Source organism: Ochotona princeps, chromosome 25, assembly GCF_030435755.1.
Source record: "Ochotona princeps isolate mOchPri1 chromosome 25, mOchPri1.hap1, whole genome shotgun sequence".
NCBI classification, from domain to species: domain Eukaryota; kingdom Metazoa; phylum Chordata; class Mammalia; order Lagomorpha; family Ochotonidae; genus Ochotona; species Ochotona princeps.
In genome coordinates, this window is record NC_080856.1 from 24,556,573 (window position 1) to 24,569,792 (window position 13,220).

The 13,220-nt window shown below is 51.4% G+C and overlaps 1 protein-coding gene across 7 annotated transcripts in view; it reads left to right on the forward strand.

The window, feature by feature from the left end:
* PRKAG2 (protein kinase AMP-activated non-catalytic subunit gamma 2) overlaps positions 1–13,220 on the forward strand; it is a 234,917-nt gene that overhangs the window by 135,841 nt on the left and 85,856 nt on the right. For all 7 annotated transcript variants that reach the window (XM_058654990.1, XM_058654991.1, XM_058654992.1 and 4 more), the window contains one exon: positions 8,235–8,449. In XM_058654990.1, the coding sequence (XP_058510973.1) occupies positions 8,235–8,449 (215 nt within the window). The remainder of the gene's footprint in view (positions 1–8,234; positions 8,450–13,220) is intronic.

Sequence of the window (13,220 nt, forward strand, 5' to 3'; positions counted from 1 at the left end):
TAGTGGGCTGAAGGGAAAGAGAATATGGTGCTTAATTGGGTCTGGTGTCAGGATGTCTCTTGTCACGGGGGTAGGAGGTCGGGTGGGGGTGTGAGCTTGCTCTCTAGTCTTCCTGCCATGAGGCCAGCTAGACAGCAGCCCTTCTCTGGGTCCTGAAGTGTTTGTGTCCACCCTGGTACAGACACCACCTAAGGGACTAATGTATATCACTGGGGATCGGCTCCTGCAGGCTCCAGGTTTTTCAGTCATTGAACTCCATCCATTTCAGAGTGAGGGAAACCTAAGATGGCCCTTGAGGTCTCCAAGGACTTCCCCTTGGCAGACTGTGAGTTGATTGTGTGATAGCTATGGGCAGGCCATCCCAGAGGAGACCCACAACTCACTACGAGGGACAGATGGGTATTCATAGCAAGTTTGGAGCTGGTTAGAGGCGACCTCTGATGGCAGCCCAGGTGCACCCAACTCCTGCCTCTGAAACAGGAAAGGCTGCCAGCCAGAGACAGCCAAGCAGAGCCAGGTTTGTGCTCAGAGGGATCTGTCTCCTTTAGTCCTGTCTACTGCTGATGGCAGCTCCTGATAGTTGAGCATGTCAGGCCCAGTGCCTGCAGCTGCCCCTGAGCTGCCTTGCCCTGGCTTGGGAGTGAAGGCTGGAAGCTCTAACAGTCGGAGTGGGAAGCAGGGGTACACTTGCAGTGGAGGGCCTCCCAAATGGCTTCACAGAGCTCTGGCAGGATTTTGGGAGCCAGTAGGAAAAGAATGATAAGGGTTAACCTCATGCACAGGCCACACAGGAGCCCATCTCTGCCCAGACTGGAAGGGCCCTAGGAGGAAGCAGATGTTGTTAGAGGCCAAAGCAGCGAGTGGGGGCAGAGGTGGGTTGGCAAGGCTTCTCTTCTCCAGACCCCCAGTTCTTACCAGTGCCCTCCCAAGGCCGTGCCAACAGGCAAGGGACGCAGCCCCCAAGGGCTAGTTTCTGGGACCCTGAATTAGCAAAGACAGAAACAGAAGGGATGAGGAGGTAGTGCATGGCAAGAGAGCCCAGGGGCTGGGAGATTAAAGCAGTGCGTGTTGTGCTTGAGAAAGACCTTGGCAGACATACAATCTGCACTGGCTCTGCCATTGCCTCTCTCACAAGATGCCCACTTTACTCGGCACCATTTGTGCCTGGTTCATATTCCTCCCCGGGTCCAGTTCCTCGGCTGTGGAAAGCACTGCTGTGGCACCCTCTCCATGCCACTGTCTCCCTTGGGATCCTCGCTGCCACCTCTCCAAAGCTGGGAACAACACCAACCCCTCATCTCTGGGATGAGTGGTTAGCAGTTTGAAAATCCCACATAAACAAATCCACCATCCAGGCTAAATTCACTGCCAGCCTTTGGGAACAAATCATCAAAATAAATTATTCCCTCTTCCTCGTCATTCCCAAGTCAATCCTTGGACAAGGCCAGTGCTGCCCAGTGACTGTGGTTCACTCCAAGTAGGTGGCTCAAGGGGATGCAGCTACTGTGCAGTCACCTGGTCTACCCAGTTTCTTTTCACCAAGGCTGGGACTTCTGTAGGTTTGTGCCCACTTCCTGCCAGCGGCATCTCTGTTCTCCTCTCCCAACCCCCACCCCACCCCGCCTCCTTCTCTCCAGGCATAGCTCCCGCCCGTCCGGCCTGCCAGGCCCTGTGAAGTCACCAGCTCCTGGCTCCCTGGTGTCTGGAACCACTTGCGTGGTATTCTGTGCAGCTGCCAGGAGCGGTTTGTGTTCAGTCACTGGGCCTGTTCACTAGGCCTGGCTTCAGCCCCAGGAGAATCAAAGGCATTGTTCCCCACGGAGGCTGACAGCACCCTCAACAAAGTCCTTAAGAAGCCAGGGAAGGGAAGGGAGGGGAGCCTTCCCAGGAGAGACGAATGTGAGAACCTGTCTGTCCCTTGGCCAGCCGGCCGGAGCCTTCTTGGGTTACTGTTACAACACCCCAGGCTCTTCTGGGCCCTTAGAAAATTTGCTTGATTGGGGGCAGATTCATTTTTTTTCCCAGGTTTGTGGATTTTTCCCAGGTTTGGGGTGTTTCCAGGATGCTGACCCAGCCCTGTAGCCTCAGGCTCTCTTCTCTTGCAGACTCTTGCCTTTGGCGTGGTGCACACTGAAGGACAGTCAAGGCTTGTAGCATGGGATTGTTGGATGTGCTTTTTGGTTTTTGTTTTAGAAATAATTCTAAAATTATAAAAACTTGTCTTCATTGATTTGGAAGGGAGTGAGACAGACATATCCCATCTGTAGGCTTACTCCCCCAGATGCCCACAACAGCTGGGCTGAGCCAGGTCTCCCGTGTGGTGGTGTGGACCCAATAACTTGAGACATCACCCGCTGCTTGCTAAGGTGCACTTCTGCAGTTAAGGTGGGCCCAGAACAGGAGGCAGGGCTCAAGCCCACGCACTTCAGTCCAGGAGAGAGTGTCCGAGCAGCATGTCACCCACTGCACTGCACACCACTCAGGCTACTGTTCTTATCCCGCCTTCCCCAGCCGACTGAAAGCAGAGACCTCATTTGCTTGATCTGCACCTTTAAGCACCTTTAAGCACCTTTAAGCACCTGCACCGCTCGACCCCAGCGTCTGCGTAAGTGCTGCTGATTGGCGAAATGTACAGGTGGTGCCCTGGACACAGCAGTTTAGCCTGAGACTAAGAAATCCAGTGATGTAGTCAGAAGTCGTGGGGCAGTGTCTCAGTGTCACCTGTTTCTGTCTGTAAAGCACAGAGAGGTTCAGCAATAGCGTTCCCACTGTCCCTTCTTCGCCTTCCTCAGGCAGGTTCGAGTCCCCTGCTCAGTGGACCATTGTCTAATCTTTCTGGCTAACCCAGAAGAGACGTGCCTTTAGAGAAGGTCCCAGGGTACCCTCCGGGGGCAGCAGTCAAGGTGGCAAGTCCACAGTCCCCTTTCTGCCCCTCTTACTTCACCTCCTGGGTATCTGGTGTCCTCCACACACTCCTTCCGGTCAGCCTGTGAAACCCTGATTTCTGGAAGAGTAATCTACCTAGCTGAAAATGGGGTTTTAAACATCGTATTTTCTCTCCTGAGGATAATCCTATTTAATCGTTAGCAAAAGACTAGGAATCCAAGTGAGAAGTGCCCAGGTGTGAGTATGCGTAAGTTCTGTAGCTTCCTCTGCTGTTCGGATTCTTCACTGCCACATGGGACAATAAGGCCACCTCGGGGTGGCTGTGAGGGCACAGTAAGGCTCTGTGTGAAAATGGGGGCATACTACTCCTACTAAAGCTAGCTCTGATTCCCAGGAACAGAGACACATCTGGGGCTTCCAGGTAGGCTCTTTCCCTGTTCCCCTAAACTGCATGCCAGTTCCTCAGGCACACCTGGGAGAACCTTCTGTAGCACCAACATTTCACCTGTCCTCACCTCCTTCCCCCTCTGGAGTCCTGAGTGTCATCCCAACCCTCACCCTCTCACCCCTGCCCCTAGAGTCACCAACCTGAGAAAGAAGCAGGGTATGGGGCAGAGAGACCAGGAAGTAAGATTGAAGCATTCAAAAAAGAATAGATTTATATGTGTATTGTAAGTCAGAGTAACAGAGAGAGATAAGGTGGTTCTATCCACTGGTTCACTGCCCGAATGGCCTCAATGGCTGGGGCTGGGCTAGGGCAAAGGCAGGAGCCAGGAGCTTCGTCTGGGTCTCCCATGTGGGTGCAGGGGCCCGGATACTTGGGCACCCAAGTTGTGCTGCTTTTCCCAGGTCATCAGCAGTAGGGAGCTGGATTAGAGCAGTGGGAACTCAAATGAGTGTTCATACGGAATGCCTGTGTCACAGGCAGCTGCTTGACCCGCCACACCACAACACCAGCCCCAGCTTTTGAACTTCAGTGAGAGCATTGGAGAATTAGTCCCACCAGAAACATGCTTTCCCCTACCAGGTGAAAAGTTCACTTTACCTATTCCCTGCCCAAGGCACCTGTGCCAGGTTAGCACAGCTTCTGCACCCAGCCTTCTCTCTGGCCCTCCAAGGGCTTTGGGTTAGCAACATGCCAGCTCATTCAAGAGTAAGGGCCATGGGAGAGGCAGGCACTGAGGTCTGTGCTTCAAAGAAACCTCTCAGGGGCAAGCTGCTTAGTCATGTCTCTTTTTTTTTTTTTTTTAAAGATTTATTCATTTTATTACAGCCAGATATACACAGAGGAGGAGAGACAGAGAGGAAGATCTTCCATCCGATGATTCACTCCCCAAGTGAGCTGCACCGTGCCAGTGCGCTCCAACCCGAAGCCGGGAACCTGGAACCTCTTCCGGGTCCCCCACGCGGGTGCAGGGTCCCAATGCAATGGGCCGTCCTCAACTGCTTTCCCAGGCCACAAGCAGGGAGCTGGATGGGAAGTGGAGCTGCCGGGATTAGAACCGGCGCCCATATGGGATCCCGGAGCTTTCAAGGCGAGGACTTTAGCTGCTAGGCCACGCCGCCGGGCCCATCTCTTTAAATTATGTACACTTGAAAGAGGAAACGTTCTGCACCCAGAAAACGAGCAAGACGTTTATGCTGACTGCAAAGGCCTTTACACAACAGCCAGCTCTACCTGTGCCAAGTGGGGTAGCTTCTCGCAGAGTGAGGCCACGATATAGAAATAGGGAGCGCTGGGCAGACAGCAGTGAGCTCACACACACCCCAGAAACACAGAGTGGGGCTTAGGGTGCGACCAGGGCTTAAATCCAGCATTTGCAAACCTCCCAAGTCTGGAGCACCTGATGGGTGAATACATTATGGTGTGTGAAATAAAACAACAGAGTAGCCTTGCCTGCCAGCGGTTCCGGGCCCTGGAAAAACTCTGAGCGTATGCAGGCTGGCTTGAGTGGAGACACACCATCCCCATGAAAAATCTCTCTCTCCTTTTTAAAGCCACAAAGGGCCTCAGCCGACACAGATGGCTCCGCGGTTTGCTTTTCTCGTGCAGCGCTTCGTGTTGGAGATGAACAGAATGAGGCTTGTGCCGCATCCTGCTGACTGTGCGGGTGTGCCAAACTGATTTATTTAGCCTCTGCCTCCTGGTGGGTGTCTGCCTCCGGGCTCTGCCTTTTAAAGGGAACAGGGTAACGAATAACGCTGTATACTTGGCAATGGCATACATTAATCTATGGGAGGAATTCCCAGAGAAACAATGGGCTCAGGGACACACGCATTTGTAGTTCTGATGGGTATCTGTCAAAAACACCTTTGCAGAGGTGTGTGCACCTCTAGGATTTTGAAGGTGTCTGCCTGGGTATGGTTGGAGACCGAATGGTGAAGCTGGGCCTGGGATGGAAAAGGCTGAATGGATGGGAATCTGTGTGCTCCATCATCGGGACTGAGGATGTGCTGGAGCTTGTCCTTCCTGCTGCACGGGAAGACCCCAGTGACGCAGAAGTGGGTCACTCAAAGTGCTCCCACGAGTCGTTAGGATGTGGGGGAGGGTGGCATGGGCTGTTGAGCCTCACATGCCCACCCGTTGGGTCACCTGTGCCCATGAAGAGCTCTGTGTCCATAGAGACCACGGACAAGAACATGTGCTGTTTGACGTTCAGAGGGAGCCAGGTTGTTCTGGCTGCTGTGAGGGGTTCCTACTGATACCATCTCTGCAGGAACCTTGAAGGACACACTGCCACCCGTGGGAGTCGAGGCCCCATGCAGGGCCTTACTCTGCAAGCAAAGCAACACGTGAGGCTCTCCTGCCCAGGTCCCCAGCAATGGAGGGGCCTGGCCACGCCTTGATGGCTCTAGCCAGCAACTCCATTCAGGGTGGCTCTGTGGGCATCCCTGGCAAGGGCCAGGGCTACCCAGCCAGAACCTGGGCTGCAGGAGGGCCCCAGTGGCCGCACCCCCACCTGCTGAGGAGCTGCTCAGCCATGGCAGACCTTTGCAGCTCTTCTGCTTACCCCTGCCTTCTCCCCAGCTCAAAGCAGGGCTGGCTTTGCAAACCCTGGGGAGGAAAAACTACTTTCCAAAAGACTTTGGGGTTTGCAATCAGGGCCCCTTCATGTTGTAAGTTCTGAGCGTTATGAAAACCCGGGTGATAGAACGTCCTGCCTCTTCCTGTCCTGCTCAGAGCTTCCACACAAGCATCAGCCCAAGACTTCAAGTAGAGTTCCTGCCTGGTCTCCTCCATATCAGGCAGGGGCTCCATGAAAAAGGGCACTTCTCCTTTAATAGGTTACTTCCTATACATCTCCCCGGAAAGTGTCCTCTCTGTCCTCTGACATGGAGAGGGAGAGAAGATTTTTCACCTTGAACCTGTGCTCTTCGTCTTCCTTCTTCCCTGGAGCAAAGGGAACAGCAGGTGGTTGCCAAACTCCTTTGCTTGGCTTAGGTCAGCTGGGTGCTGTGGAACCCACAGGGTGTGGACAGTGTCCCGGGACTGAAAATAGGTGAGAGATTTTGCTGGGAGGGAAGAGAATTACTTATTTCAATATCTGGTCTGAGAGTTAAGCAGTTTGTCATGAGTAGGGAACATGTAAGTAGGGAACTGTCTAAGTGCTCGCTGGGTTCAGGGAGCAAAGCCGGATAAGAGCGGAAGGGGGAAAGAAGCAAAGGAGGACGCGCATGTCCAGGGCTGTGCCCTCAGTGGAGGGCCGGGAGCCAAAGACACCTGGGCTCTCTAGACCAGTGGCTATTCATGGAAGTCCTTGGGCCACTGCTATGACCTCCTGGGTAAGTTTCCTAGTCTTACCTATAAAATGTGAGCTATCAGACCCAACCCCAAATTGTATTTCTCTTGGAGAACATTACCTGGGAACATCACTGTGCATTAGTCGCTTCGGCAGCCGTAATGAGCTGTCGCAGACTGGGTAGCCTAAGACAACAGTTCCAAAAGTGAGGTATCGGCAGGGCCCTGCTCCCTGCAAAGCCTGCAAGGGCGGTGCCCCCCGCGGTGCTGGCTGGGCCGGCAGCCCTTGGTGTTGCTGCACTCCGCGATGCGTCCCTTCCATCGCTGCCTTCACTGTGGTTTCTCCTCTCTGCTGCCTGTCTCTGTGTCTCTCCTCATCAGACCAGCCATAACGGGGTCAGAAGCCATGCTTCATCAACAAAACTTCATCTCAATGTAGCCCATTTCCAAGTACGGGCCACTGTCAGGTCCTGGGGGTCCCATGTGCGCAGCTAGCCCACAGCAGGACACTGGTGTGCAGCAGACACAGCCGTCTGGGGGGACAGTCTTTCGTTCCTGCAGGATCATGCTCCCCCTTGCTTTGCTGCTGCCATTGTCTCCCCCTCGCTCCCCTCCTGCATTTTCCTGTCCATCTGAATCTTTCCTTTTCAAGACCCAGCCCCACCCCTTCCCTGGAGTTCTCTCTGGCACTTTGTCCAGAAGGAATTTCCCACCTGTGAACTGACAGTGGCACTGCTGGCGTTGCACGTTCCCACAGCCCTGACAGATCTCCTCCAGTTCTTCCAGGCCGTAGTCATGGGCTGATGCGGCCCTGATTGGTCAGTGAACTCACAAGTCCACGCTCTGTGATTACGGCACCCATGGGGTTGTGCTGGGCAGTGGAGATGAGCTCCAAAGGCTTTGACTCAGGACCTGCATGTCCGAGCCCACCAGGTGACAGTTGAACTACTGGAGCCTCTCCTAGTCCCAGAGTGTCTTGCCAGGTGTGGGAGAGCAGGGCAATTCTGGACATAGCTGATTCTGAGACCAGGAATAAGTTTACAAAAGCCTCTTCGGTAGTGTTCAGTTTAATCTTTTACATTGTTGCCATTTGAAGGATTTTTTGACACTTAAAAGTATCAGTCTCCTTACTTCCTCTCAGCTGGACCTCTTTTTATCCTCACCCCCTCTTTTTTTTCTTTCTTGTCCCTGTTTGTTTTCTGGAGAGGGAGGGATTGGTTCTGCTTTTCTTTGTGATTTGCATTTGGTTTTTGTTTTTCAAAGTTATGGGTGTATTAGAAGGATAGAGTGACAGACTTTGCAGACGGCCACAGCAACAAGGGCTAGACCAGACTGGGACCACGCTGAAACCAGGAGCCAGGGGCCCCATCAGGACCTACCCATGGCTGGCAGGGACTCAAGCACTGTGGCTATCATTGGCTGTATCCCAGTGCATTAGCCAGAAGTGACCCACAAGCAGAGGTGGGATTGGATCCAAGACCCTCTAATGTGGGATGCAGCTTCACCCACGGTGCCACAACATCCATTTGATGGGTTTTAGGATTTGTTGATTTCCTCTTCTCCCCCTGGCTGGACTTCCAACAGCACTGTGTGTTGCATCTTCCTGCAGCCTCCAGTCTCTCCTCCTCTCCATCAACGCCTACCCAAGTGACCAAGCAGCTCACGTTTCCCCTCGAATCCTACAAGCAAGAGCCTGAGCGATTGGAGAACCGCATCTACGCCTCATCCCCACCTCCAGACACTGGCCAGAGGTTCTGCCTGTCCTTCCAGAGTCAGGCCAGGCCTCCCCTGGCCTCACCCACGCACTATGCTCCCACCAAAACTGTAAGTCTGGGTCCTTTTCCTCTGGATAGGGTGCCTAGGTGTTGGAGGGAGGGCAGAGCCTGTCCTATTGTTTACAGCTGGCCACCCTTGGCATCTGAGGTGGCTCATATTCTAAGTCACAGTTCAAGAGGAGACCATGAAGACACAGTAGGCACATGGAATTATGTCGAGAATGGTAACACCTGATATGTGCAGAAGACCACACCTCGACTTCTTAAAAATCATTTAATGAAAACTTGACTTGGGTTAACTTGGCATGGGATATTGAAGTAAAAAGATAGAAAAATAATGGTTGTATCCTAGAGTGTTAAGATGTAGAGTTTGACGTTGACATTTTACTGGGAAGCAGCGTGGCAGGTGTCTTTGCGGCCTTCAGTGTGGACTGAGAAGGACTCATGCTTGTGGTGGAAGGGCCTGGCTCCCCCACATCACATGAGCACACTGCACTCCAACTCAGCAGGCCCAGAAGTGGAGGCCTTGTTCACCATGGCCTGCTCATTCATCTTAGGGAACTGTGGACATCCAGTATCTTTCTTGGGTTCAGCAAGGGCATAAGAACCACATTACTAAGATCTACCCATGTGCTTAGAAACGACGGGGCCTGCACTAAGTCCCATGCTCTGGGCAGTTGAAAACCACAGCAATATACAGTCTCTTAGTTCTGTAGCAGGAGTGGGGAACAGCTGACTTACAGGCCACATAAGACCCGTGGAATCATTTGCTCTGCCCCTGACAAGGCAACAGCAGGCAGGACTCAAAATTAAAAAAACAAAAAACAAAACAAAACAAAAAAACCTCTAAACAGGGGACCAACACTACAAACCAGTGGGCTAAGCCACTACATTCACTACTAGTATTCCGTACGGATGCCAGTTTGAGTCCTGCTGCTCCACTTCTGAGCCAGCCCCCTACTAATGTGCCTGGGAGAAAAGCATACTTGGTCTCCTGCTCGCACGTGGGAGACACAGATGAAGCTCCTGGCCTCGGCCTGGCCCAGTCCTGGCCTTTGCAATCATTAAGGAGTTCCCAAGGCATGGAAACCTTTCTCTCTCTGCCACTCCCTCTCTGTTACTATGCCTTTCAATAAATAAATAAGTAAATCTTTAAAAAACAAAAAAATCTCAGCAGGGCAAGTTGATAATTTCGTATGGCCAATGAATGATGTTATAAATATCCAAATTACCCTTGACAGAAATAAAGGTTCCCTGCTCCTCTTCTAGACACTGGACGTCTTAACCCAAGGTTTCTGCAGGGTCATTTCCCCTGTTCAGTCTCTAGGGAGGGCTTTTCCCTGCCTCTCCCAGCTCCCAAGAGCCTGAGCGTTTCTTGATTTGTGGCAGCATCACTGCAGTCCCAACTGCGCCTGTTCTCGTCTTCTTTCTTCTGTGTCTGCTTCCCAATTTTCCTCTTCTTATAAGGACACCATCACCTTGACTGCCTCTAAAACTGGTCATATATCTACAGATACCCCATTTCCACTCATAGATGCTTTGGGGGGGGGCACGTTCAGACTTCATTGTGTCTTTTAGAGGGCACAGTTGATCCTATAATAGTTACCGTCTTTGCAGAGATGTGTTTGCCATGTAGAGAACATCCTGTTACCATTCGTGCTCATTCAGTGACTATTTTTACTTAATGTGTGCTTGGCGGGTGTTATTTAAACTGCAAACTATTGTCTCTGCCTTCCTGCATTCGTGCTCTTACTGGGCAGAGTACACTCAGGTATGATAGCTGAGTGAAGGGGCGAGCAGCGTGGGAGGGGTGATGGGTGGAATGAGCAGCTGGCACTGCAGCAGTGGGACGAGAGGGGTTACTGCTGCTCTCGGAAGCATCATGGCGGCTCCCAAGCAGCGCTCCCCTCCCCCACCCGAGCTGAGCCTGGAGTCAGTGGTAAACCTGAGAGAAGGTGGGCAGCCAATGGAGAACCTTCTCAAAGAGAAAAATAGAATGTGGCTTAGGCAGAAGAGTGAAGTTTGGCACAAACAAAAGAAGTTAGGACCCAGCACAATGGCTCAATTGGCTAAATCCTCACCTTGCAAGCACCAGGATCCCATATGGGGGCTGGTTCATGTCCCAACTGCTCCATTTCCCATACAGCTCTCTGGCTGTGGCCTGGGAAAGCAGTAGAGGATGGCCCAAAGCCTTGGGACCCTGCACCCACATAGGAGACCCAGAAGAAACTCCTGGCTCCTGGTTTCAGATCAACTCAGCTCTGGCCATTGTGGCTGCTTGGGGAGTGAACCAGCAGATAGAAAATCTTTGTTCCAGTCTCTCCTTCTCTCTGCAAATCTAATCTGTATTTGCAGTAAAAATAAATAAATCTATTGAGAGAAAGAGAGAGAGAAGCTGCATGGCTTTGCAGATGGGACATAAGCCATGTCTGAGGAGGGGGCTCTGGGGCCCACTGGAGGACACCCCTGTGGACTGTGCCTACTGCCGTGTGGGAGGAAGAGCCTGGGAAAGCACATGGCAGCTGCGATGTGGTGCACAGCTACACTGGAGCATGGAGCTCATTCTGGAGCACACATGAAGAAACAGCTGCAGACAGTTCTCATTTCCTAGTTTTATCTTTAATTTGCATTTATTTATTTATTTGAAAATATGAAGTGACAGAAAGAGATCTTCCACCCACTGGTCCACCCCCAAGAGGCCAGGTAGAAGCCAGAAACCAAGAACTCCCATGTGGTCTCCCACATGAGTGGCAGGGACCCATGCAGTTGGGGCATCCTTCTCCTGCTTTCCCAGGCAGGTTGGCAGGGAGTTGGATTGGAAACACAGCAGATAGCTATAGATTATAAGAAAAAATGAATCAAAAAAGTCATCTAGAGGGGGATGATGAAAGGAGTTCAAAGTATCAAAAGCAGGAAGCCACTGTTTCCCTAGGACGCAGACATCATGCAAGGAAATGACGTTCCCCCGCCAGAGCCAGAACCATGAGGACATGCAGTCACTGGCTGAGTGCCTGTTGAAGAAACCAGGACATGGGGTAGTGTGTGTCTGTATGCGTGTGTGTGTGTGTGCACGCGGGAATGTGGTTCTGCCTTTCAAACAAACAGGAAGTTAACACAAAAAGGGAAAAATCAAAGTGCTCACCCAGACTCTCCTGATATTTTGCAATAATATTTTGAGAATTGAAGAGGCCAGGATTGTAGCACAGTGAGTTAACCCTTAGCTTATGATGCCAGCATTCCATGCCAGTGTGCCAGTTAAGAGCTCTGACTGCTCTGCTTATACTCGCTGTGAATGTGCCTAGGAGTGTAGCAGATGATGTCCCAAGATGATGCCCATCCCAAGTTGATGTCCTCTTGGTCCCATGTGTAGGTGGCATCATCTAAGGCACCCAGAGCCACCTGCAGCTGGCAGCATTCACAGCCTCTACAGTCGCAGTCTGGCCCACGTCGCTGCCCCCAGCAGACTGGCGGCAGAGCAGCTGGTAGTTTCAGGTTGCCTTAAATTCTTTGGGTTCTCCTTGGATTTCTTGGAGGGTTTTGAATTTATGTACTAAGTTCCTTAAGAGCTAGACTGATTTAATTCTGGTGGCTCCTGGTATGATCTTCATGGAAGAGTATAAACTGCTTAAAGATTTCTGAAGGTCCAAAAATACTGAATATCATGAATCTCTGTCTGAAGGACTCAGAAAACTCTCTACTTTCCCTTTTTTTAAGATTTGTTTATTTTATTGGAAAGGCAGATTTACAGAGAGAAGAAGAGACAGGAAAAAAGGTCTTCCATGTGCTGGTTCACTCCCGAAGTGGCCACAATGGCCATAGCTGAGTTGGTCTGAAGCCGGGAGCCAGGAGCTTCTTCTGGGTCTCCTATGCGGGTGTAGGGTCCCAAGGTTTTGGGTTATCCTCTACTGCTTTCCCAGGCCACAGCCAGGGAGCTGGGTGGGAAATGGAGCAGTTGGGACACAACTGGCACCCATATGGGAACCTGGTGCTTGAAGAGGGATTAGCCAATTGAGCCACAAGATACTTTCTCCAAATGTTAACCAGAACAATCATTTTTATAAGACCTGTTCCCATGAATCTCATTCTAAAATTGTAGAAAAGATGGGGCACTTAATTAATCTTTAGTAAATAATTCTCATTTTATCATTTATTTATTCAGCAAATACTTGTAACTGCTGCATGCCAAAAACCTGGGTGATGACCCAACAAATATGCAAGTTGTACTCATGGGACAAGGATGTGGGTTTCAGTAGTCATTTACTCGATAGCACTATGCATTTTGAGTGGCAGGTTTTTTTTGTTTTGTTTTGTTTGTTTTTTAGTCATTTTTTGTCTGTTTAGGGGTATGGAGAGGTCAAGGCTTGCAACAAGGTATAACAGAACCTGCTGAGGTATCCCTGGAGGGGAACTCGCAGGCCCTTTTAGTGAGCTGAAGAGCTATTCTCCAAATGAGTGGACGTTGTCTTCATTGGAGAAGAGCAATCCGCAGCTTGCCTTTGAAGGTGACCCCTCCAGCTGGTGTGAAAATTAGATCAGATGCAGCTAGAACAGGGGCCTGGGTGAGATGGGTGTGAAAGACTCCAGGGCCCATGGCAGCTGAAGGTGGAAAGAAATGAAATCAGGTTAAGAAATGAAGAACTCTTCAGGAGGTGAAACAGAAGGGTAAACATGGGGACTGTGGTGAAGGACAAAGAGAAGAGGATTCCAGAGGTTTCGCTTCCAGCAAGTGGATGGAAGGCCGATGCGTTTGCTGGGAGAGGGAACAGAGGATGAAGAGGTGTGGTGTGCTGAGAGCCCCGAGAAGGGCTGTTCTGTGCAGG